Consider the following 27,045-nt stretch of genomic DNA (forward strand, 5'->3'; position numbering starts at 1 on the left):
GAATTCTTACCAGCCCAAAGGCAGATGAGGGTAATTTATGTTAAATGCTCTGTGTAAACACCTGGAGCTCCAGCTTGGTATGTCGAAGAGTTACTGTGCGTTTGTTAAGGGAAACTTTTCTATAATTTAGAAATAATTTCCTAGGTTTCTAAGTTTCCTAGAAAGTCCTATGCAATTTCATGCCAATTATATAAAAAAAAGACAGTGTTCTTTAGATGTGATCTGTTTCAAAACGAGTATGTATCATTTCTTCAATTTACTTCATTATTTGACAGTGATTTGCAAGCTTGCCTGTAAACAAATTGCACATTTGTTGCGTGTTCAATTTACCTGCTGTGCAGAGGCTATTTTCGTTCTGAATGTCATTCTTCAAAATGTGTGTCGCTGTACAGTCAAGGTAGTCTGCCTTGTAAAAATAAACTAGCAAAACAGTGTGAACCCCAAGGGGCCCTGTGGAGTATTCTTGTAAACAAACTATAAATTATGTTTACATTCAGTGTTATTTGCCAAAATGCACTGTGTATATTGTTGTTGAGGTGTAATAAACTAAATGTCCTTCCTCACAAAACATTTGCAAAGCTGGTTTTTCAGAGTATTTTAAATCCGGCACTGTTTCCTGTTTACAAGCTCAGATCTTTCTGTGCACGCAGCAACAAGCTGGAGATCTTCTACCAGTTTTGTTGTAGTGAGTGCCATCTACCGTGCTGTGGTCTGCTGGGGGAGCTGCACCTGTGCCACAGATGCCAGAAGGATCAATAAAGTCATTCACAAGGCAGGGACCATCACTGGGCAGAGAGACGCTGGAGTCAGTGAGGAGGAGCAGGAGGTCACTGAGCAAACTGTGCTCCATCATGGACAATCCACCCCCCTCCACACACACACACACACGCACACGCACACGCACACGCACACGCACACACACACACACACACACACACACACACACCGCAGAGAGCTCATTTTCTAACAGTCTCATTCAGCTGCAGTTAGAAAGAATGTTTCAGGGAATCACTCCTACTGTTCACCATAACACTGTACAACACCTGAACGCACTGCTGTACCACCACCTGTACGTACTGTCTATATCATACTTTAATTCAACAGTTCTTATTACACCCCAACCTTCATTAAACTTTCAATTGTACACCATATTTCTGATTAATGCTGTTTCTGATGTACACACACACACACACACACACACACACACACACACACACACACACACACACACACACACACACACATATATATATATATATATATATATATAAATGCTGCTTCATTCACCCTCAACACACCTGTGGCATTTGGAAATGTACTACATGAGATCAGGCTGTGGTCACGTTATTAGCTACACCTGTGCAATCTAATTATAGAGGTGTTCAATTGTTTGCACTGAGGTCACAGCTACTGGTGGTGTCATACTATATGTGTTATATTCAGGTGTTTTATGGTTCCTCTAGAACTGGAGTTACATCCAGGTAACTTCTGCTTCACCTTGTCTCTTTACCGAATGGAGGATAATTATGTTAATTCCTGTCTTACTGTCTGTCTCTGTCTCTCCAGTGAGCAATTCTATCTTCAGCTTCCTTAATTTTCTCCTTATTATCTCTACCAGCACAAGAAACCCAAGCTAACCACTCAGAGTTCCTGCAGCCCACATGTGTGGTCCCAACGTGAAGTTACATTTTTGAGAAGGCACATGTCAGCTATGGCACAGCCTGCGCCATAGCTACAGTAGGAATGTGGGTACTCTGTGGGTAACCCCCTAACACATTAATACAAATTCAGGTTAAGGCAAACCATTTAACCACTTAAAGTTGCCCATGCAGCGATGAGGGAATGAGCCCTCACTGGCCTCCTGTGGTTCTCTGGAATGGTGGGTGAGAATTTTGCCCCTGCATTAACAATTCACCCTATGAATCTCTTGTTCATAAAATAATTTGTTTTTAATATATTTCTGCAAAATACTACACACTTATTTTTTTTTATGGTGTCTACATATTTATTGGCTGGTGGTTAATGGCTGAGCATGGCTGCCAAAATATAGGTCACTCTCAGAGTGAGGAAATGACACAGAAGAAAGCTAAAGGTTGAAAAGCATGTGTGCTGCCTTTGCAAAGCATATTAACAAGTCAAGATACTACATCCAGTATCCAGCACAGGCTTTTTCTACCACAGTTTTTTTCTTTGCATTTTTCTTTGCATTTTGTCATGTCTCATATTTCTTTCTCCTTTGCATATTCCACTGGTGTAGCCTAATTTTGTTTGTATATATTTGAACTGTCATAATTGTAAAGTGCATTTTAAACTTCATCTGAAACAGAAAACAGATACAAATAAAGTCAATGCAAGAGGTGCCGACTTCTACCACCATCTCCACTGAAGGCAATAATAAATACCATCTAATAATGAAATTGTTGAATAATAATCTCCTCTGTATATTGTCTACAAATAATTCTGTACTTTCTAATAATATTCACCAATGTTTAATACATCATAGTAATAATGTATATTGTGTATTCACTTGTCATCACATGCCTGTAATACGCACAAACAGAGAAAAAGCTGCCAAAAGAAACAGGAATTATACTTCACAACCACAAGTTTCTCAGGAGGGATTTTTTTTAAATCTTCTGGTTAAGCTGAGGTCTGTGGTCCAAGCTGAGTTAATATCAGAGCACAAGTGATTATTCAGCATGATTAGTTTGGATTATGGTTCACAGCTTTCTTGTTTACATACAATTAACCATTAAACATTTTTTTTGTTTCAATCACTTGACTGCAGTGCACATCCATGCTGAGGTAACGCCATGGTAGTCATCTCAGAATTACATTTTGTCCACCCCAATGCCAGAGCAGTGTCCTCACAACACAGAGGAAACTGAAAGGTGATGAAAAGAGGGCAGGCAGATGCCAGACTCTCTGAGATGAGATGATGTACAGTAGGAGGCACAGAAGTGAGATGGAAGATGTTGAATTGAGGCAAGAAGCAATGATGGATAAAACAAACAAAACAAAACAAACAGAGACACAAAGATGGGCTCATCATTCTGTCTTTTTTTAAATATTAAAAAAAGAGCGGAGAGGAGAAGCAATAATGAAATCTCAGACTTGTCAAACCTCTCAGGTTGCAACAACATACTGTAAAACTTCAACATTATTCTAATAGACAGGAGCTCCCACTGCCTACATTCATCCACTAACTTCCTTTCTCTAAAAGTGGCTAATCCTAAGTCTTACATTTTCAACTTAATCATGATTTGATCTTCAAGGAAATCACCTTCGACACAGTCTGCAATATTCAGTGCATTCCAGGAGCTGTATGTATCCATTCATGTAAAGCTTAGCTGAGTTTTTTGTCAGCCCGTGTTCCTGCAACCTGCCTGGCTTTTCAAATTCTCACTTAAGAGTCTCCCTTCATTTCAGAGGGCTGTAGTTTAAATAATATTTATTAACCTTGGCCTGCACCAAGCTTGTGGTTGAATGATGAAAATGATTAACAGCGGTTGTATCTTATTCACCTGATAGTTAGCACTGCTCTTTAGAGGCCACGTCTAACATGAGAGCTTGAAACATACACTGTAATGGCTGGAATAACAGCTGGAAATGGGCACTGAGGTCACAGAGCATGAAAGTGAGATGAAGAGGAACAGCCAACACTGGAGTTTTGGTGCTCTTGTGATTAGTTAATGATCACTAAGCTACCAATGCTGCAGCAGATCTGCAGAAGACACGCTTTTTAGCATTAATTGGCCGGAGAACTCTAGGGCGTGTCTCACACTAATATTATAAAGTTGAAACTATATGATAATGTTGAAAGTGCACTGTTTTAATGTACTATGTACAGTACTTTTAATTATTTTATCAGACGGAAAAGTTGGACTGACACCAGGCTGTGACTTCACAATTCCCTTGCCTCACAAATAGTGAACAAAAGTTACCTCTGCTTTTTTTTGTTTTTTCTCCTTCTGAGAGCTCTCCTAAATCAGTCGCTGCACTATCTGACTGACTGACATTTGTTCATGCTTTGTTCCTGTTGTAAGAACACAGAAATGACAAAGGCAAATTAAAGGTCCTCAGAATTTGAGCAGTTTTAGTTTAAGCGGTGGAGCTTTCAACCATTTTGCTATTTTCCAGTTCAGTGTTGTATGACTTAGTAACTCATTACAGTAATGTGATGACTTTTTTCAGCATAAGGGACTACAGCATTACAGTTACTAATCACAAAGTATACATTACTTTGACACCTGGGGGTCAGCTTGCAGGGTTGGCGGTATCCTCAACCCAAAGAGGAGAAATGTAACACCAGACCTCCCAAAGTTCTCTTATTAAAATCCTCTGCGTTCTTGGCTGCCTGTTGTGAAACGATGATTCTGGCGTCAAGAAAGCCGATGCCGTCAGCATGTCTAAGCAAGCTGCTGGATGAGTAAGTAGTTATGCAGTTACTTTATCAGTGAGTAATGTGTAATAAGTAACTGATTACAGTTGTCAGGTAGCTTGCCCAACATTGTTCCAATGTGAACACACAACTGAAAATATGAACAGAAGTTTTGTTATACAACTGTGATGCAGCTGATATGTCTTGTGACTGCATTGTAGTGTTGTCCACTGATAGCAAAGAAATGAGACCGACTGCAGTCTCCATGATGGACGTCTCCCCGATCGAAGAAAGCTCTTTATTCCAAGTGACTGACACTAAAACCTGATGTCATGAGATTGATGAAAAATGCTCTGCTGTGCTTCTCGGTTGCAGCCTCTGTAGCTTTACAGTCATCAACACGAGTTAGAGTACACACCGCTGAACCAGGACACGTAAACACAACTGCACCTCCTACACTAAGGACCACACTTCATCTGGAACAGGGTTGTGATCCACCTTCATATATGACTTCCACACATCACCTGAGTCAGCTCCTTTCAGTGTTGAAGACTGTGAGGTGTGATTGAAAGCTGTGAAAGCTACTATGTGAACCTCTGACCTTATTACTTTGTCACTTATACAATTCCCAGTGGTTCAGACTGAGCTTTCATGCTTTAATCTTCAACAGTATTTGAATAGTTTGGAGTAGACTTGTTCTTTAGCTCTCAGTGGATATGGATTCCCTCTTGAGATAATCCCGGCACATTTACATTGATTTAGATTAATATTCACTATGTAAGCATAATAAATTGACAATTAAATAAAGTAAACTACAAAACCAATTACTTGTGATCCAAGAGTAGCTTAGAACAAAGGAAATATAGTATCTTTAACTAACCGCGCTGTTGGAATGCAAGGCACACACAAACAGCAGAAACAAAGAGCTCTTCACATTGTGAGTTTGCAGCCAGCCAAGTGTAACGCATACTAATTCCTTCCTCTGATTAAAAGCAAACAGAAGTATTACAGTGAAAAACATAATCCTAGAAGGCAATGTGGTTTTATTTCTATCAAAGAAACATTGCAGGGGGTTTCCAGTGTTTCACTGGTGGGGGGTGGGTCATAAGATTACACATTTTCATGGTATCTGCACCCGGGAATAAATGCAGAATTTATGGTGGATAAATGATGTGAACCCGCTTCCCATGTGGCTGAGATGAGGCAGCAGTGTGACATTTAAGAGGAAATGTAGGAACGGATGGACAGGAAGGAGAGACAGATGGATGACAGACGGGGATCAGAGGAGAGGTTGTACTATAACCGGCAGCTGTGGTATGGATAATCATCATCATTGTGGACACTGCTGCTTGATCAATACTTGCAGTCGCGGTATGGGGTGGGACAGAGCAAGAGGAAAGGACTGGGAGGGAATTGCATGAAGTGAGTCGGGGGCGGAAAGGATAAAAAAAAAAGAGCGAGGCTGGCAAATAAACAAATTCAAGTGCGAGAAAAGCTACCAATGAAAAAAAAACAGAGTAGGAGAAATGAAATGAAGCCTTCAAGACAAATAAGCAGATAATACATTTAATGTATTCAGTCCTGGCAGTGGGCTTTCAATGTCAGTCTAAATCATTTGCACTGCTAATGTACAATAGAAGAACCACTGTTTTCTTCGGCTCTGAGTTTAGACCATGCAGTGACAATGCATTTCCTGAGATCACTTTGAACTGGGAGCATATCTACGGTACATTAGAGCAGATTATTGTATAGTAAAACCTTAAAGGATAACAACAAGACTAGGTCAAAGCCTAATATATGGCTGGATTCCTCTTTATCTGTTTGCTTTTCTGCTGCTCTCTGTGCTCTCATATACAGTAATTTAACTCTCAGTAGCTGAACTCTCAGTAAAGCTGTTTTCATTTATTATATTCATTTTTTCTGTATCTGTTTACAGACAACGGAACATGTAGGAGGTAGGAAGACTGAAACATTGTCCATTAAGACGACATGTCAACCAGCAGTCACTTCCAAGCTGCTGAAATGGGGAAAATCCAGCACTTGGCAGGTCAACCAATAGTTCAACTTCAACACTCACTCAGTCAGTCACTTACTCACTTTCTTACTCATGGACAGTCGGGGATGTAGCGTTGGACTGTGGTCGTTCCAACCAAAAATATAATAGAACTCATCACAACACCCCATCACAAACTTGTTGCAGGAAATGTGAACTAGTGCAACACTGGTCACACAATTAAATTAATAGTTCAATATTTTGCAAAATACAGTAGTTTGCTTTGTCTCCAGGAGTGACATGAGAATATCAATATTATTTATGAATGATCAAGGAGTGGATGTTCAACATGCCCTATTCTCTATAATGTGGGACTAAAACAGTGCAAAGGAGCTGAAGGTGACAGGTGCTGAAATAACATGACTGAAAAGTTGTCGTCCTAAATCTAGAGGGAATCACTGTTACAGCAGCAAGCTATAGGTTAATTAGTTTCCATATTTGGAGGACAGACCTTTAGGGACAGACAGCTGAGAATTCTAATGGGTGATAACCAACATTATGTGGGCTCGTTGAAAAAAAGGGGAAACATTACAATAAGATCAATGGTTTCACGGTATGTTCTTCAGTCAGTAGCGCACCATCACTGTAGTGTACATTCAAATTTCAGTTTGACTTCAGCAGACATCCATCAATCAATCAATCAATCAATCAATCAATCAATCAATCAATCAATCAATCAATCAATCAATCAATCAATCAATCAATCAAGAACTTTATTTGTGCCCTGGGGGGCAATTCAAGACATGAGATTGATATTGACATTTTTCTCATATCCCATAAATGAAGCGAGTGCATTTCCCCTAAATGTTGAACTATTCCTTTAAAGAGTTACTGGGATGGTGCATATGCCTTGTGATAAACCATGCTGGCTTTGATATCTGTGACAAGAACATCTGGGGAAAATATCTGCAACCTGTTCAGGTGTTATTGTTTTCAATCGCTTTTTTCCTGTTTGCAACCAGCTGTTGTGGCTGGTAAAGGGTATATGACAGGCAGCAGCAGCAACACTAGATATCTGAAGTGCAGTTTACGACTTCAGAAAATGACTGTTGTTACTGTTCAGGATGGAGAGAAGAGGAGATACAGTCACTATTTAAAACTATTCAAAAACAGACTGGGAGATCTGTTCCCCACTCAACAAAAATATGACAAAATCACATTCGACTACGAACAATTTTGAAAATGAACAGACAAGTTTTCACACAGTCTTCCATCACCGCCTACCCACAAACACACACACACAGCAGGTTTACCTCTAGTCGTAGGTATTCACTCTTCTCCTTCGAGATCAGATTGAGGATGGTGCTGCTGTGCTTGCGGGTTCGAACCAGGACTTGCACCCATGTCTTCCGGGCCGGCAATGGGGACGCCAACTGGTAATGCACGTGACTGTGTCCATCAAAGGAATACTCTGGGACCTCTGGTGTTGGCACACACACACAGACACACACGCACAGGCTGGTCAGATGATGCAATAGAGAATAAACAGTGAGCTAACCTTGCAGAAATGTATTAAATCCATGCTTTACTTTTTAAAGCTACTTCGTCATGAGGAAAAAAAATACACACACTGATACTTAGATCTGTTGTAGATGATTTTTCTTTCCAATATTAAAATGCATCTTTGGGAATGGGATGTAATTAGAGCAATAAAATCCTTTCCTAGAATACTACAAACCACTGTGAAGTGTGTGGTGTTGGATGAGCGTTCAGATTCATGTTGCACTCCATGGATCATATTTCATTCTCTCACCACTACCTGAATCAACACATCCCCAACATCTCAACCACTTGAATTTTTTAGTACAGGGATGTTTCCAGTCCGAATGCCAACTACCCGAGGTGGGATACACTAACTGTATGTACCTATGAGTAATACAGTATTACTACAGTACAAGGCCTTTATGTCAGAAATGCAGTTTAAAATCAGGTGTATCTTCAGGCACAATCTCGATGTAGGCCAAGTTAAAAACAGACGTAAAGAGGCTCTTTTTTAAAAGTACTTTTTAACTTACTTTTTACTTTTTTTACATTTTTTTGGATCATCTATGACTTTATTAAATACAGTAGAGAGATGACAGAAAATGAGGGAGAGAGAGAAGCAATAAATGTCTCCAGCCAGATTTGAAGTTGGGACATTGTGGTTCACGATCTGCATCTGAACCCCAAACATGGACAGGCTGTAAAGGGGAGGTCGTTTTTCTTTTTCTTTTGCTATTTCTTGCCAGATTGCAGCCAGGCTGTGTTTTCATGGGCTCGTAAAATGTAATCCAGAAAAATCACAAAAGCACAGTCTGCATGTGAACATCAAAAGAATACACACTCCTTTTCCTTCGTTCAAAGACCGCCTCACCGGTTGCCAGAATCATCCACAAGCCCCCACTTGGTCATCGACTCCAGACTTTGTTGCTTTTTCAAAAATATGAATCACCTCATGAATATGGAGAGTGATTCATTCACATTCCTTCATTCATTTATTCATTAATTCACTCACTTAATTATTCACTGAAAGTTTGTCTGTCTACCCCTGTTGGTTGTTAGGAGGCATGTAAATGTCCACAGATGACACTAAACAGGAATCACTGAGGACAGAATTCACTGTGGACACAAAGCATTATTTATTTTATTTATGTATTTTTGCCTATTGTCTCAAAATAAAAACATGAAAAAGAACTTTTTTTTATACCTTATTGACCTAATATTGATTTCATGAGCTGATGCCCTCACACACTGTATACTAAACACATCTGAGAGTCCTGTCAGTGAGCGTTACAAGGCAGGAATCAAACGAGACAGTATAGTCTGGCAGAGAGTGCTGCCATCAGCAAACAGCATCACTAGAGGTGCACTCCTCAATCTGGAGGACACATACAACAGGTGGTGGAGCACCAGGGCGATGATGGTCATTAAAGATCCCATCTCAGTCTCTTCCAATTGCTACAGTCAGGCAAATGCTTCAACAATCACAAGGCTAACACAGAGAAGCTCACAAAGAGCTGCTTTCTTCAGGCCATAAGGATCCCTATTATGGACACTGCCAGGGGCCTGCTCTCTGAGTAGAACAAGAATTACACGGCAGTAATGGCCAATCCTCTAAAGGAAAGGCAATTACTTGACCTATAAATGGATGAATTTACAAATGGAGTAAATTCCACCTACATAATGGATGGCATGAAGTAGAATGGACTGTATATCATTAATGTTAAAGAGGCATGCAAACAGCAGTGGGTGCTAATACAAGTAATTGACCCTGGTTGGTAAGATCCAGCAGTGACAGCTTACTTGTTTTATAATTTATGCTGCATGTTTATAAAACGGGAGGTTCCCACCCTTAATGGTAATGAGGATGTTCATTCTAAATTCATGTCAGCTAGATTTAATATAGCCTGGAAGACTGAAACTTTACACTGCAAATAAAAAAAAACAAGGGTTTACCTGCTGCACATCCCCGAGGCTGAGAGAGAAAACAGCCTGTAACCTGTTTGTGTGTCTCATTTTATCCTCTTTGATCCTCACATGAAACTGACCAGCTGTGCTACATAGCTGAAAGGTAATGTGTTTATCCTATTTTTTAAGTGTGATAATTACGGTATGTGTAAATTCACATTCAATTTTACAATTTAACAACCTGAGCAGCCAGGTTTATGTTTGAAAGCTGTTTTAGTTGAGAAACCATCTCTTCCATCGAATGCACAGTGAGTTTAATTGTGGTTGAGTTAAAAACTATTTCCTCTGGGTGCATTTAGTAGCAAAATTTTCAGACCTAAAGGCTGCTCACTATTTTACTTTAGTGCTACAAACTTGTATATATCTGTGCTCAGCTTGTACAATTTATGCTCTAGTTTTAAATCCAATTACTCCATAAAGACATTTATGTTTTTAGCCAATGAGCGTATGATCTTTCCAGAACACATGGATGATTTTGTTGTTGATGATTCACATATTTGATGTCTTCCTTTAATGCACAGGTCCAAACAAAGTTTGGCTTACCCTCTTCACACTGGTGACCTGTGTATCCCGGCACACACTGGCAGCTGAAGGAGCCCCACTCGCCGTGACAGCGACCCCGGTGGCCACAGGATGGATAGCCCATGTTGACACAGCTGCTATCAGTGGTCAGGCAGCCTGGAGAGCTGGACTGTGAATCAGCCGGGGAGCCCAAATCATACAGCTGAATTGAGGAGATAGGGGGGGTGGAAAGTGTAGAGAGGATGAGGAGGAGAATGACAAGACGTGGAGAAAGAAGAGATGTGCAAATGAGGGCAAATGAGAAAGGAAGACAGAAAAAAATCAAAGAGGACAGAAGAAAGAAGAGAGAAAGGGCAGGGTTGAAAATGAAAGAACAAAGGAAGGAAAAAGTGGGAAAGAGGTGCAAAAAGGTGAGATGAGAAGATAGGAAAGAGAAAAAGTTGCCAATAAGTAAGTAACTTACAAACAAGAAACCAAAAGACAAAGTAACAGCAGAAGAAAGGGATTGGGGAAGACACAGGACAGACACGTAGGGGGTAAGTAGCCAGAGGGAGAGTCAGAGACAGAAAACAGAACGAAAATGAAAGAATTGAAAAAGAAAACTTTCAAATGCGTTGAAGGACGTGAGCTCAGGGTACACTGTGGCCTTCACTTCTTTTACACTCTCATCTCTCTCTCTATTCTCTCTTCCCACAGTGATGAAACCAGAATACTGGACCAGTCTTCTAACAGACAAACAGCATGGCCGACTGCACAGAAAGCTGAAAGAGCAGGAGAACCTTGAATGGCTAAATTTGTGTCCCTCACAAAAACATGCCATAAAAGACATCAATATGTTCAATCTCTTCTCTGCCTAACCCAAACTTTACGAGTACTGTTGTTGCAGTGGCGAGGACGTGGGAATGCAAAAGATCGTAAAAACTGACAGTGAGTCATACCACCAGGGAGCCACTGATTGGCTTTGACCTCCAGCGAAGAGGCATCTTATTGGTTGCTGACCTTTAAAAGCTAGGGCTCGCCTGCTTGCTGGGTTGGGACCGATCGCGTTGATTGCTAAGGACCGAAACACAGCCATAAGCAATCAATGACTGAAAGACACATTGGAGTGTCTGTCATTGATTTGACTGTGCATCTGTGTCACTGTGGTGTGTGTATGTGTGTCTGAGCAAAACACTTGGACTGATATATGAGCTGAATGCAAAAATACACCTGCTCCTGCTTAAATTACAAATTGTGACTTTAGCTGAGGAGAGTGTTGCACCCCCACACAGACACACTTCACACTGCCCTATTTGCCAAGATTAATTTCAGGTTTTGAGTGTGGAAATGTTTCGGCCCACAGGAAGTGAAAAGCAAATTCCAGACCAAAACACAGATTACACAACTCTGAGTGTGTTTCAGTGAAAATGGCCAAGCCTCGTAGCTCTGCCTCATAGAGGGAGTGATGTGATGGAGAGCGACATACATTAAGTTTAATGTCAGACTCAAAGAGTGCAAAATGTGAATGTCAGACTAATGATGATGATGAAAGACAAATTACATGAAAACCCATCATACAATTACAGAAAGGTGCTAAACCACCATGAGCCAGAATAATTCTGCTACTCCTATTTAGCCAAAGGTTTGTGGACAACCCTGCAACCATATAAGCCACCATTCCTCTTGCACCTGGATCGGTCCAAAATACTTTGTGTTTTTCTTTCCATTAGTTTGTCACCCAGATGTAGTTTCTGGATCACTAATTTCCTGAAACCTGCAGGGCAGTCAGCAGATTTTGGCTCAACATGTATTCTGTCAGAATGAGCACACGTGTTTCCAACATTGGCCCAGAATGTTCTGTGGCTTCTTTTATGAGTCAAACTTTTTGGTGAGAAACACACACAAAAAAATTGTCCAGCCCCAGTAACTGCACACCTCTATACTATGGGGTGACAGTTGTGTCAAAGTCGAAAACTTATAGCAGTAATGTTATAAAGACTGATAGCTGAAGGGTGAAGGGACATGCAGTATAATGACTGGACAAGGATGGAGAGAGTTGTAAACTGACAATGGTGAATGATAGCCAGAGGGGAGAGACCCAACTCCAGAAAAGAAACAGAATTATAAAACTGAAAAACTCTCCTCCTGTCCCTTTTCCTGGACAGAGCCTCACGTTCATCCCTGCACCAGAGTCCAGTCTGGTCTAGTCTTGTCTTCATCCACACACACTACATCCTGTTTACATACATATACTTGAACAGATTTAATACAGCTGACATGTTCCTGTTGCTGTATCTCTGTCTGGCTCCAAAACAGAAAAATTCAAATGTCAAAAAACATACAGAACCCACAGAAAAAACAAACAGATACATACATATAAACATATAAACACTCACAGTAGGCACAGCCAGATACCTGATCACAGAATCAAGAAATATAATGTATACACACACACACACACACAGAAGAAAATATGGAGACAAATCTGGAGACGCACAATGAAACACAAGGAAACACAAGGAAACAAATGCTCATAAAGAATGTTCACTTACAGCAAGTGCATCTATCAGTGTCAACTACCTTTATCACATCACAGGCACTCACACCTCAAGTGAAACAGATGATGTTGCCATAGCAACAAATGTGACACATTAGTGCGTTCTGTGATAATAAAAACAACAACACCACAGGAAAAAATAAGAGGAAAAAAACCCCCATACATGTCCATCAACATTATTAATCATCAGTATGCCTACTGTTGCTTGCTCTTTGGAGATTTATTATCCTCATGTCCGCCCACACGCATCATGTGGATTCCTCTCATTAGTACATAACATTTGTGCAGCCTCCCGCTATGTCTCCAGTTAAGGTACGCCACGTCAACTATAAGCCTTTAGCACTGCAGCAGGAGGAACTTATATCCTTTTATATCCCCACTTTTGAGATTCAACATCTTAATGGAGTTTTAAAGGTCTAATGAATGGATACAGATGAAGTGTGTTGATGGAGGTAACAAGTTACACATTACAGGTCTAAAAGCCACATCCACGGCCTCCAGAGGCCCTGTGGCTCCTTGCTAGAATAATTAACAAAAGCGGTTTGAATTAACCAACTAATGACAAGGCCTGTTTTTATTTTGAGAACAAAACTCTTTCCCACAAAACCATTGGTTTGTTATTAGCTCACACGTATAAACACAAAAATTGTCTCACTGATGGGTTGAAGATGGATCCCTACAATATGACTGGGCCAGCTCATTTACAGTAAGAAAATAAAGATATTTGATGAAGATTTGTCATTTGAGCAATTATATGTATGAAATGCACTTGCACTGTTGTTGTTGTAAATGTCATGAATTTAGACCTTGTGTAGTAATTTAGCAAACAACAGGTTGCAAAATAATTTTGTTCAAATTGAAAAACTAAGTCAGTTTACTGACAACTGGTCACATTACATTACATCACATTACATTACATTACATTACATTACATTACATTACATTACATGTGTTGATTGCAAAAAGACCAATATAAAGTAAAGCAGTTAATTCCAATGATGCAACAAGTGCTAATACTGATCTCATTAAACAGACTAAGTATTGGCCAGAAGTGACTATTAGGTTGGCTGCTACTCACATTATTGACTTCCTTCTTTCTTTTGGCTGGCTAGTAGTGCTTATCAATTAAGTCAGAGGCCCAGGTGTGTAGCAGGGTTGTGTGGCTGACTTCTCTGAGCTGTTGTTGGACTGAGAGAAACTTCAAGTTTGCCTGACTTGTTGAATATTGAGAACCGTTTAGCCGGCTATTTCCCGAATTGGTTTCCTTTTGGCTGCTCGAGCTAGCTGCTGATGCTGCCTCAAGGAAAGCACCATATAACTCACTGCCAGCCAGCCTTCAGTTTCTTTCCTTTAGTCACTGCTGCTTTCTTTCTTTCATGCACTGCATGTGCACACTGTTAGAGCGTGACCATTACCCAGACACTAAAAAAAGCTGACTGCCAGGATACATAGCATGCTGTTTCTTAGCCGCTGTTGTGATTCTCAACAAACTATGTTATAATATACACAGCACGCTTATAGCAGACACAAGCAACATGAGAGTGAGACATTTTCACTGGCAGCGATTAACAAGCTAAATATTACTTCTAAAAGAGTCATAAGCAAAGCATTAGGCCAAATATCTTTCAAACGTTTAATTTCTAATGTTTGTGGTCATTCTCCCGAATGATTTTTGATTTTCAGGGAATTCACGTCTTACCCGGTCTTCATCAAAGGGAATATAGTCTAAAAAGACCCTGACATTTCTGTCTAAATACCAGTTATGTCAGTTCAAAACTCAACAGTTTTGAACTGACAGGGGCAACATTTCTCACTTAGTTACAGATTTATTTGATGCCAAACTTAAAATTGCAGCGGAAAAACTATTTTAATCCAAATTTCAGGCTTTAGAAGGCAGTGGGTTCACAAAAGGCTATCATACCTCAGGCCTGTGTTCATACAGAAGCGATATGGGTTTTGTTGGGGTTGGGCTGGGATTGTCATGGTTGAGTATGGAGTCCTTAATTTTTCACCTCCAGCAGAGCAGTAGAGGGTCACTTGAAAGTCTTGACTCGAAGTCAGATTGGGCAGGAGTGTAAAGGTTCATATTCCATTTCACCCTTAGAGTGCACGTATGTGTGTAGTACTTGAAAGCGCTTTGAGGTTACAGTTAAAAGCATAAAAAACATCTCTTACATGGCACAAGGGTACAGTGAATGTTGAAACCTGTTATTAATCCATTTATCAGCTAGAGTGCAGGTGTGAGTTTGAGTTTGCTTGGGTACTGGTGTGCTAATGGTTGTGTGGTTATGTACGAGTGTGTATGTGTGCCATTGTGGCGAGCACAAGTGTATCACCTTGCTGTCCACGATGAGGTTGCGGATGCAGCCGGTGAAGTGTTTATGCTGAAGCTGAGGGTAGATGTAGGGGATGTCCTCGTTCACACCACCGAGCTGCAGCACCTGGCTCATGTTCAGGTGTCTGAAACACATAAAGGAGTGGAAACACACACATATAGAAACAGGAACTACTGACAGTCATAGTGCACTTTATACATTCAATGCCATATCCCTGACATTTGGAAACAGCTGTCAGAGTGACTTGAAAATCCAAAGAAACAACTTGGATTTCACCACATTAGTGACATTTCTGTTGCTACTGCTGTAGCTTATAACCAGCTTAATGTTATCAGGCTTTTAACATTTAACACATAATATCAAACATGACAATCACAGAACAATGAGCTAACAGACGCTCAGACACTGTGCAAAGGTGAGAGGACTGCAAAGACAGTGATAATTCTGTGGGTCTGACACTATGAGTAATCCCTTACATATTATACTTAATCATTTGATTCTCTGTTAAAACAAAAATACTGATAAGGGCAGTTTTAGGTAAGGTAACAAGAATCCAGATTCCAGTCAAAGGAGGCATTTAACAATGGTGTAATGTTCAGTGTACATGAGCCCATGGTACGTGTGGTACAGGAGTAAAAGTGTTGTTACGGAGTTGTTTTGACAGTTGCGACTAAATATTCACACTCTTCACATTAGTGAAATAGAAAGACAATGAGCATTTTTTTAGACGTGTATTTAACACTGAGTAAGGTAGGAATAGCTAATCTAATTTCTGCACACTACCAGTTTTCTTAAAGAATGGGACAATGAACATCTTTCGCCTTGCAACATGTAAATAAGTAAATACGTGGTCCCAGTTAATAACACACTGAATAACCCCAACGCTCATTCTCTCATGTATCCCCACACATAAAGGTCACACCTATCTGTCAATCACAGAGGAGTGTGTGTGTGTGTGCGTTTAGGTGTTTGTGTGTACCTGTCAGTGTTGGGTGTAACACCCGTCACCTCACAGGAAGAGTGGTCCTCGGTGGTCAGCCAGCTGCCCAGACCCTCCATTTCCATCACCGCCGCCCCTGAACAGCGATCCAGGGTGAAACGCACTTCCTGTAGAGAGCACACAAACAAGAACATGCGATATAGAGCTAATGTCATCAGAGAAAGCAAATGCATTAATAAAGTCCCCTAATTCTCTGCCTTATAATGAGTGTACCTCCTGTTTCTCTTTCACCATTATTAGTACAGTGGTAGCTGCCTCTCTGACTCACATTTCTTTCATCAGTGCATATTACTTTGCTGCTGCCTGCTAGGTCTCCTGTTAACGCTTAAAAATAAATAAATAAAATAAAATAAAGTAAAATAAAATAAGATAAAAAAGACTTCACATCTTAAACCAACATGTTCCAACAGTTGTGCAATTTGTGTATTTACAAGTAAAGAAGGTGGTTGAGCAGAAGCCATAGCAACCTATTTCCAATCAGCTAGAATCTTGTTGGATCTTTTTTAGACATAAGTATTACACATGTACAGTACGTTACAGCTCACATCGCACTAAGATGTTTGGAATTTAGCCCAACTACCTTGTTGGAGCTGACTGATGTTACTGAATGATTTTTGTAAAATGTGGTACGCTACAAGTGGTATAATATAAGATCCAGTAAAAATCCAGTAATCTTAAATTTTACACATTTAATATTATTAAATGTTGGGTGACTCGCTCTCTTCCTCCTCCGAGTCAGATCCTCCTCTTTCTATGATTAGGTGAGAGAGGACAGCTGGGACAGTCATTTACTGCTGTGTGATGAGGGAGTGAGGAGTGAAACAGTTTGTCGACCACTAAGCCATATTGATGTAAAGTTTTGTTATTTTTAGTTAGTCTTTTGAAGTCAACCATGGAGAATATAGCTGCCATGATGACATGTCATGTCATGTTTGATGACATGTCATCCGTGCTGAGCCGTACTGTGAACAGAGGATGATTATACATGACATTACAGGGAATATCATATAGTAGGTGATATTGATGCTGCTGGTTGCAACTGAGAACGTTCCCCTGGACGGTGACTTGAACAAAGACCCAAAGATTCACGGCTAAACTTTCACATTCTGTGTGAAATTAGGCAAACACTGGTCATGGTGAGACTCTTGGCTGCTGAATCGTACAGTAAATCTCCAGACAGCAGCTCTGTCCTTGCCGCTTTTGATCTCATGCCATCATACAAACAGGTTAGATAAGCTGCTGCCGAGTATTCAGGACAAATGAATAGATTCACATGTGATTTAGAATAATACCATTGTGATGCAGAATAATCCCTGTTGTAATAACAAAATTCTCAATGCGTTCTTGTATTCAAGAGATTCAGAATAATGCCGTTGTGTTAGTCAAAAGTCTCGGCGCATTCATGTCTTCATTTGGCAGCTCTCGTTCTCAATGCTGAGCAAACACACTCTGTGTTTATGCATGTGTCAGTGTGAAGCTTACCCTGACGCTGTTGTTTTTTTTTTTTCGTTCATTCAAAATAAATTCAACAAATAGGAAAGATGAACAAAACTGGTGAGTGGTTTTTGTTCCATACTGTCATTGTCACACTGACAGTGTGGAACTGGACTGATCTGACACAAATTACAAAGCAAGGTTCCTGACGGCATGGCCTTTATTAAAATGGTTAGCCTGCACTTAAGGTAGTGTAAGCAGTGTTTTTTGAAGGGAGGTGACATTACGGGTCCTTGAGGAAGCCGCTACATGAAGATAATATAATTGTGACATAAGTGTAATTATTCAATTTTAAAGAGGATTTTGATGGTGCTGAATATGAGAAGGCTTTTATTTTGGCAGAGCGCTGACTCAGTCCTGTGCTTTCACTGAAGTGGTCCTCGTCAATGTTGTGTTGATTCTCCCTAAACAAGGCTGAGATGCAGCCAGTCCAGCTGCTTCAGAGTGTCCTAAGCTCAGAGTGAGACTGTGAGGCTGGAAGCTTTCAGGCTGGATGATATCAAAGGCTCTAAAAATAGGACCACCGACTGTCTTCATGATATCTAAGAGAGACAAGAACTATAAGGCAGTGGTTATGTGTGAGTCCTCGGAGGTGAAGAGCTCCAGGCAGTCCTCAGTCAAATGAAGATTAGCTTAATTTCACTCTAATTTAATTCCCCTCAAATGATTCTGGCTGGAGAATGTCAAAGGAGGGCCACTGCAATCATTTGTCTCACTCTAACTACTATTATCTCCCTTTGTACTGTACAGTGCAGACAGTTCTGCAATGCTAAATTACCAACTAACATCTCTCTCATTTGAATCCCTGGGAAATAACTGCATTGAATATGCTTTCACTCAGGTCACGTGGATATCTGGAGTTCATGAGATGGTTTAATTTTGTGATTATAAAAAGTGATTATATTAATTATTCACAACGATGACAGGAATCACTCATTGTTTGCTGTAAGAATATTTCATTTGAAAATGTGACATGTTTTTAATCTTTACCACTATCCAAGAATTAATACTCCAGTGTTGGGGCTTTTTTTTTTTTTTTTGGCTGTTATTTAGCTTGTCCAGAGTGCGCTGGTCAAACATGTTCCCTGGTCTTCAGAACTGATTCAACCGGCAATTGTGCATAAAATATTGGCAAAACAGAAAAGGTGCACAAGAGTGAGCTTGTCTAAATGAAATAAATACCAGGACATCAGCACTGCCCAGTAATATAAAGTATCATTTCAGGCATGTCACCTGTACCATGTGAAACTGAACAGCAGGAGCAACTTCCTTCTTGCACATGATTCATGGTGGTGGATGTTCAGTCAGAATATAGTCGCCTCTTCATCAAGCCAACACAGGTGCACTTCTGCTCTACAACCATATTGTATCAGTGGTTCAGAAGAACATTCTCTACTTTATGATATTTGTTTCAGAGTGCCTACAGTATGTGCAAACTCAAAGGTCAAAGAGGTATTTACATCAATCAGCTTAAATTAGCAGTAATGTACCTGAACTCTGCTCAGTGGCAACTCATAGATGATCAGTAGCAGAACACAAAGCAATTACATACTTTAATTTCTTTTCTTGCATTAGTAAATGACATATCTTAAACAAAATGTATGCAGAAAGAACAAATTATGAAATTATGTATGAATGACATATACACAGCTTCATTTACATGCCTAAATTGTTATCCATTTTACATCTTTCTAAAAGTCAGAAGAAGTCAAAAGAAGATTTTAATACAGGAAAATATTTCTTGCTGATGAAAATGTGAAACTGAAAGGAAAGAAGCTGTTTTCCACCATCCACTATAGCTCAGCATGAATATACTTGAAGCTGATTTGATAAATAAATGGTGGTTGGTGTTAAATGGGTGAAGCGTCCTACCTTGCTGTTGCTGCGGACATCCAGCCGATGCCAGCGCCTGTCTGCCACGTTCACGTTGCCTGGCAACTGTAGCACCACTGTGCCAGAGCCGTGGTTGATTTTCAAGGTGGGGGTCCCATCTATTAGCTCTAGATGGAGGGAGAGAAGGGGAAGGACAGGGAGGATCGGCGAGGGGTGAGATTACTTTCTTTGAAATCATTAGGTTTTAAGAAATATCGAGTTTTTGAGAGCTGCTATCAATAGTTTGGTTTGAGCACTTGCTTTGTTGACGGCCAATATTTGGTGCTGGTATTCAAAGTCTCTAAGACAGCACTGAAACCACTGTAACTGAATGATGTGTGCTAAAGAATTAAGTGGCTTATAAAGTGTTCCATATTGTACAGCACACGCTGACAGAGTGGTATACAGAACTTACCAAATTGCTAATATCGTCTCTGTATATTAATGTTAATGGGGATTATTGCACAGAGCCTGTCGTGATGTAGTTTTTTCCTCACATCCCATGGCAGTCAACAAACAAAAGACATTCTATTTTCTGACTTACTCAAATGGGAAATTAAAAGTTAATGAAGTGTTTAAGACTGCTTGTGTGCTCGGCACCATATGTAAGGAATTATGGAAAAGCATTGCCTACCAACCTGCGCTGGCAATCCATCATCATGCATGCTGAACTTTAAAGGTTCATGCAGACACATAACACTGAACACTAAGCATCTTATTGTTTCTGCTAACACTGTGGAGGCTTCTTACTTCACGCAACAGTAGCCTCTATTTAGTGACTGTATCAGAACTGAGACACACAACTTTCAAGATTTAAATTTCTGTATATAATATAACAGAACATACAATATAACAGTGTTCAAGTATTTTCCTGGGTCTGTTTTTACGAAGTTAAAAGGATAATATGGGATATAACATGGTTATTTCTTTTTCTTCCGGTACCTATTATTGGCAACAAATGTCTGCCTCAGTCAGAAGCTGCCTTGACTAATGTCGTCCATCAAGTTAGTGCACTGCAGTCTTTCCTAATATGACTATCATGCAGTTGATCATTACATTAAGGACTGTTCCACTTTTTCATTAGTCCTCAGTCTGTGGCAGTGAGGGCAAAAAGTAAACTTACGGAAAAGTCTGAGCCAAATAGAGTGACGTATTTACATTCAATTCAAGAAACTTGACATAGCTTACAGTATGTCAAGACCATAGTACGTCTCTGTCGGCTGTATTCAATTAAAAATAATAACAGGTCATTACAGTTCATGTCCAAAAGCTCGTTGTTCCCAATTTTTTCCACTGCCACCCTGAAGCTACACTCCCACACATCCACTGCCAGAGTTAGGGATCCTGTGTCCACTACAGCATTTGTTCTCATGTTTCACTTTGAGTAGCCTATCAACCATTTGGTGCTGTCAGAGTTAACTCCTAATCTGGTAAACTAAGGTGTTTACAGTATATACTCATACTCATTATAATTTAGCACTGAAAAACTGGAGATCATAAAATAGATAATGATGGGCTGGGCCACGTTCAGAGCTGTTGTAAAATATTCAAGCTCTATGTAATACATTACATCAGTATTACTGCCCCAACCAAGTTATTTCAAAGATTTTGTTGTGACGTTTGCAGAGCACCACTTCGCAAAAAGTCCTGATGCTGGCACGTCAGTCATCATGCCAGTGACAGGGCATAAATATGAATTGTGCCTGAAATCTCACTGGCGCTCGAACTACATTGAGAGAAAATGCTGGATTAATATCCTTGCTTCTGGTATTGTGCCATTAAAAAGCACCTGTCCAGTCAAACATTCCTGTTCTAGCAAAGACGAGTGCTAATATAACTGAACAATTAACAGTGATATCCGGATAAATGTTAATAATCAGCTGTGCGTCGTTCCCAACGGCGGCCCTCTGCTGACCTAAAATCCCTGTAAACCACCGCCTCTTGGGGCTTATTGCTTCAGTTTGAGTCAGTAGAAGTTGGGAGTCAAAAGAAGCTGACAAAAATCAAATTCCCTTCTCACTGCTCTTCAGTCTGCTGTGTCTGACTTCAGCTGAGCTTTCGTCATCCCTCTTGCTGCATCCCTTGCAATGTCAGTCTGTCTATCAGTGCCCTTTCATCTCCTGTGTCTCTTTTACCTCCTGCCTCGCTTCACTCTTTCATGAAGTTTTTCACCGTAACTGACGTTTTTACATTGTGCTGCTTTCAAATAATTCACAAACGCTTTCTACTGACAGTCTGCTTTTTAACTGTGCCTTTATGAATCCACTGTTTTCTATCAAGCTTACTTACGACATGTATCAAGATGCACAATAACATTATCACCACCTTCTAAGATGATTTCATGTGATGGATCTTACTGCATCTTCACCTTGAGCAAGAAGAAATTAGGTGTTGTTGAGTACATGAGATGCTGCTCTTCTCTAATTGCCTTGTCAAAGCTGAGATGTGCCTTTGTGATGAGAGCCCCATACTTCATTATACTGCCTCTCATATCGGTGAAAAAAGAAAGAAAAAAAAACCCTGGCAGGGTCATTTTTTAAGCCACAGTGATTGCAAGTTTGTTGTTAGCCTCTCTTTGCCTCTCAACTTTTTTTTTTTCAATTACCTGCAAGTTGATTTAGCCTGCTCCAGCTGCAAGCTGAGTTGCTGCTACACTTCAGGAATGATCCAATTAATGTTAATGTATTGGTAGAGGCCAGACAATTGACCAGAGAGAACAGAGTAAATTGGATATATCAGTTCAATCCAAAACCTCCCTCCTTTGTTTAACTTATCCGTTGTCGTCTTTAGGCTCTGCCTCACTCTCCCCAAATCTTGGTTACCTCATTCATTAACTTCTCTCGTTTACTGTCCCCCCTGGGACCCTTCACCTTTTTTTTTTTTTTTAACTTATTTTCTTTTTCATCTCAGTCTTTCAATTTCCATCTTCAGGCTGCCCCCTCCCCACCCTCAGGGGAATTTCTTTCTTTCTTGAACCCCAGTGAATACTAACACTATCACCCCCCGGCCCTCCTTTTACACCTGCACTGGGGCAGTCAGATATGTTGGAGCTGGCAGAGCACTCAAAGCCACAAAGGACGCCTGCATCGGCCTGACAAAAACAGACCTTTTCACAGATATGCATACTTGTACACATGAACTTGTGTAAATGCGTATGGACACGTGCATGCGAGGTGTAAGCATGTGCAGACACACACCAAAAACCAGTTAAAGGGTAGACTGACCAAATGGCACGTCTGGCACAGCTAAGGAGCATTTTTGTCAAGATTGACGTGACATTATCTCAGGAGATGAGGACAGAGTTCTGTGCTCTCAAAGGAGGCGCACAGGATAGAAGTGAAGCAGCAAGAAGAGAGAGAGTAAGAATCGAGGGGGAGCGACAAGGAGCTGTAAGAGTCAGAAGTAACAGAAGAAAAAAGAGGAAGATGTGGAGGAGAGAAGGAAATGGAAAAAAGTAAGAGTGAAGGAGAAAGAAAAAGAATGGAGTCTCAGAATGAAACAGGTGTGATTTAGAACAAAGCTGGGAAGAAGGCCGAGTTCAAAGATGGCTGGTGACAGGTGGGATGATGGACAGTGGGGAAAATAAATGAAAAATGATTGATGTCTGCAAAACAAAAGGGAGAATCAGAAGGTGATGAGTAGAGAAGAACATGAGGATGGGATGAATCAGAGAGAGGGTAAATAGAAAGCAGATGGAGAAAGCAAAGAAAGAAAGAGTCTGAGCTCAAGATGTGATCCTGTATTCTAACACGTCCTTGTTTCATTTCATTCATTCATTTTTACAGTATTTTTGTTAATAAGCTGGACAGGCTTGCAGAAATTAAAGCTGTGTAAGTTCAAATGTTTTTTTTTTTTGTTTCAAACAAAAAATGTTATGAGTCTGAGTCTGAATTATTCATCAAGGATAATTCCCAAGATCTGCAATCAAACAGGGGAACAGATTTTTACCCGGCGCTGCCTGTGTGTTAACCAGAAACTATGAGATGTGGTACTGGAAACCAGACACATCATGTCTGTCAGTTCATAACTATACTAGTGCAGTTCCCATTAAAAACGTGCTTGTTATTGCATTAATAGTTCAATATTTTATTCAATCATCTAACCATTATCTAATTTCAACGGAAAACCCCCCAGTACAGTTCATGCACTGCACTTTCGCCCTCAACAATATGCACATGAGATTTGAAGTCGATCGGATGAGCAGTTGTCGAGAAAATTGAAGGACAGTCAGAAAGAAAGACAGATGGACAGAGATTCCTCCATTTATAATTGAACATCAATATCAAAGCCCTTCAGCCAGGATAAATGAAGAGGACACATACAGTAGTCCTATCAGCATGTGTCTTAAAAGTAACTGAGACTAAAACCAACAACGAATTTACCCAAATTAAATTAGCCAAACCTAATTTAGCCTGCTAAGCCGCTGTGAAACAGATCTTTATTTTCTCATCAGCACGAGGTGGAGAAAAAGAAACAGAGAGGGGAGATCTGATGTTTATTTCAGGTCTGAGTTCTGGGAGAAAGTTTATGTTTATGCCACAGGGACTCACCAAACTTATCTATTAGTTCAGTATCAGCACTGATTCTGACCTTATTAAGGAAGTCAGGTATGAGCTGAACATGACAGGTCAACATAAAACATTTTTGTATTTTCTGCTCCTTATCTGCAGCTGTGAAATCATTCCAGTGCCACAGCTGTTACTCCCCAGTCAACACAACACAGCTCTCATTTCATTTGTGTCTTTCCAACACAAGAATATATTTATGATTTACAGAAAGTTTCTGCCTTCTGGTAACATTGAGAAATAAAGTACACCTCCTTTGCATTATTATGCTTGATTCGGTAAAATAAATGATATGTTTGTCTTTTTATAAAACATTAGATCTTTTTTCTAGGAAACCCTTGCAAATATTCAAAGTAAAGTGAGCACTAACAAACACTTAACAAGATTATATTCTTCACAAATGATGAAGCACAAGAAATGAATAGCAAATACCAAACAACAGGTAATTAATTGAGAGCAACCAAGCAAGGGAAATCGAAAGCCACAGTTTTCCCAGTAAGCGTCCAGCTCTCTTGGATTTGTCCCTCACAGTTTGTCCCTCTTGCCCAGTGCATGTGGGAAAAGCTCCAAAACAGATGGAGAAGTTTCTAAATGACTTATCATTTTTTCATAATTTTAAATTACAAAAAAAGAAACAACTACAAATCAAGGTATAGAGATCCTATAGCCTTATACCCACATGAAATCATTCAGATTATTGTCCCTATGGCTGGATAATAACTGCTGAACTTCTCTTTCGATGCCTTGGCAAAGTTAAATGGAACTGAGCAGAATGAAAGAGCTCCACAGACGCATACAAACAGAAACGGATAAAGAAAAGAATGTGAGAGGCTAGCTTCAAGGGCCTGCTGGGAATGCAACAGGCTGGCAGACCAAATGGGTGCATCTTCATAGGGGCCAGCATTCCTTTTAAATGCTCTGGGTTTACTACGGTTAGGACAAGACTTTGCTCTTAAAGGACTCATACACATGACCAACCTTTCTTTTCTGCGACTCATACGTAATTCATTACCTCCTGCGCTGAGACAGACTAGAGGGAGGAGGGGACTGAGAAAGAGAGACAGAGACAGAAAGAGACAGAGAGAGAGTAAATGTGTATGCTTTGTGTGCTAGGAGAGCCTGAACTCCCACAGAGTTGGGGCTCTTAAATATAAAAAATGTCCTCCTCTTCTGACGGCCTGGGGATACACAGGAGTCAAACCGCGAGCATATGGACTGCATAAACAGCATTACAAATCATATTGCTACACACATATACCCACCCTTCACCCACACACACTCACACAGACGCAGTCACATATACACTAATGCCCACAGAAGTCAGCCTGTGTGCGAATCAGCAGGTGATGCAGCAAGTGCAGAGCAGGGAGCTTCTTGTATAAACGATCTGTCAGCAAGCTAGCCAGCCCCGCAGTCAACACATATTGGAGCAGCACTTCCTATTTCAAAGGCATTGCAAAGCTAAGCTGGGGCAGTGAACATAACGCCAAAGTGAATCTGTGTGTGTTTATGTGTGCTGTTGCTTTCTAGATCCCCTTTCTTCCATTTATGGTCTTTATTCAGCACTCAGCCCTCCTTTCTGATGGTGATACCTCATAAATACATATTATCCAGCTATATAACATGTTCAGAACAGGTTCATTTTGGTTCAAGGGAAGAGTTAAATATAAAACACACGCTCCTGCCAGTCTTTATCTACCCCCATGTCAGTAAACTTTTTCCATTCTGCAAGGGTGTTGTGATTACACAAATTTAATTTGTCTTGTTAATTTGTCTATCGATTGGACAAGCACTGGCCTCTGGCTGGTAGTCCTTGCATGCATGTGTGTGAGAGAACAGTCCTGTGTGTCTGCTGAAGCGACTCAGAGCATGTCTAAAGCTTTCAGCCATGTTTGTTATTTACTGTTCATGTCACCGGACACAAATCATTACGGTGACAATCAATCTCACTAATACAACTGAGGTCAAAGTGTGGCACTGCTGATCAGGCCTGGCAGACATGATGCTAAGTGAGGCAATTATATTGTATGTGGTGCCAGGCGTATTGACAAAACCATATTTATCTGATGACCTTCAAAAAACCTGGAGAAATGCCAATATAATGCCCTTTTCTGAATAATATATGCTTAGTTGTTTTTTTCAAAAACACTCAGGCAACATGTAGATATGTAATAATGAAGATGACTGAAGGAATAATTTGACGTTATGATAAATATGCTGATTTATTACATGAGGTTGGAGTCAGGTGACAAGATTGATACTACTCTTATGTTTGTAACATAAATATGAAACTGCCGCCTGCAGCTGATTAGCTTAGCTTAGCATAAACTCACTCATTGATTAACATGTTACATCATCATATAATTTTTAAATTGAATTTTTACAAGATGACAAATTGTAGTTTTACAAAAGGTTATGTGCTTGACAGTTTCATGGGGCATGATTTCGTGGAGTGTCCTGGCAGTCTCCTGGTTGCCTGGCAACCCTACAGCGATGTCAACACACCTGAAACTCATTGCACCTGCCAAGAAATTGTCCAGCAAATAAACACATTTCCCAAAATGTCAAAAATATTCCTTTAAGGTAGCCTAATAGGCTGCTCCAGAAGCAGTCAGCAGAATTACCCAAGATTTGCCAAAGAAAAAAAAAATCAGTTTTAACTTCTGGACAGTTTTTTGTCTGAAATTTCACACAGTATAAGAAATGTTCAGCTTGAAGACATTCATGTGTTTTTACTGAGGCTTCCATTTCCAAATTTATTTACATCATTAAGCCTACATCACTGAAAAATCATCCATAATTGAACAAAGGCAGCACTTTTCTTAAGCAGAGCCGATTT

At 40.2% G+C, this 27,045-nt stretch overlaps 1 protein-coding gene across 1 annotated transcript in view; it reads right to left on the reverse strand.

Annotated features, from left to right (window-relative positions):
• The window catches only part of si:ch211-186j3.6 (neural-cadherin), a 276,919-nt gene that overhangs the window by 37,559 nt on the left and 212,315 nt on the right, over positions 1-27,045 (reverse strand). The window contains exons 28-32 of the mRNA XM_041034346.1: positions 19,642-19,769; positions 16,255-16,382; positions 15,276-15,399; positions 10,425-10,605; positions 7,688-7,854 (exon numbers count right to left, since the gene is read on the reverse strand). Coding sequence (XP_040890280.1) covers positions 7,688-7,854; positions 10,425-10,605; positions 15,276-15,399; positions 16,255-16,382; positions 19,642-19,769 — 728 coding nt within the window. The remainder of the gene's footprint in view (positions 1-7,687; positions 7,855-10,424; positions 10,606-15,275; positions 15,400-16,254; positions 16,383-19,641; positions 19,770-27,045) is intronic.

Source organism: Toxotes jaculatrix, chromosome 1 (assembly GCF_017976425.1).
Source record: "Toxotes jaculatrix isolate fToxJac2 chromosome 1, fToxJac2.pri, whole genome shotgun sequence".
Taxonomy (NCBI): Eukaryota; Metazoa; Chordata; class Actinopteri; family Toxotidae; genus Toxotes; species Toxotes jaculatrix.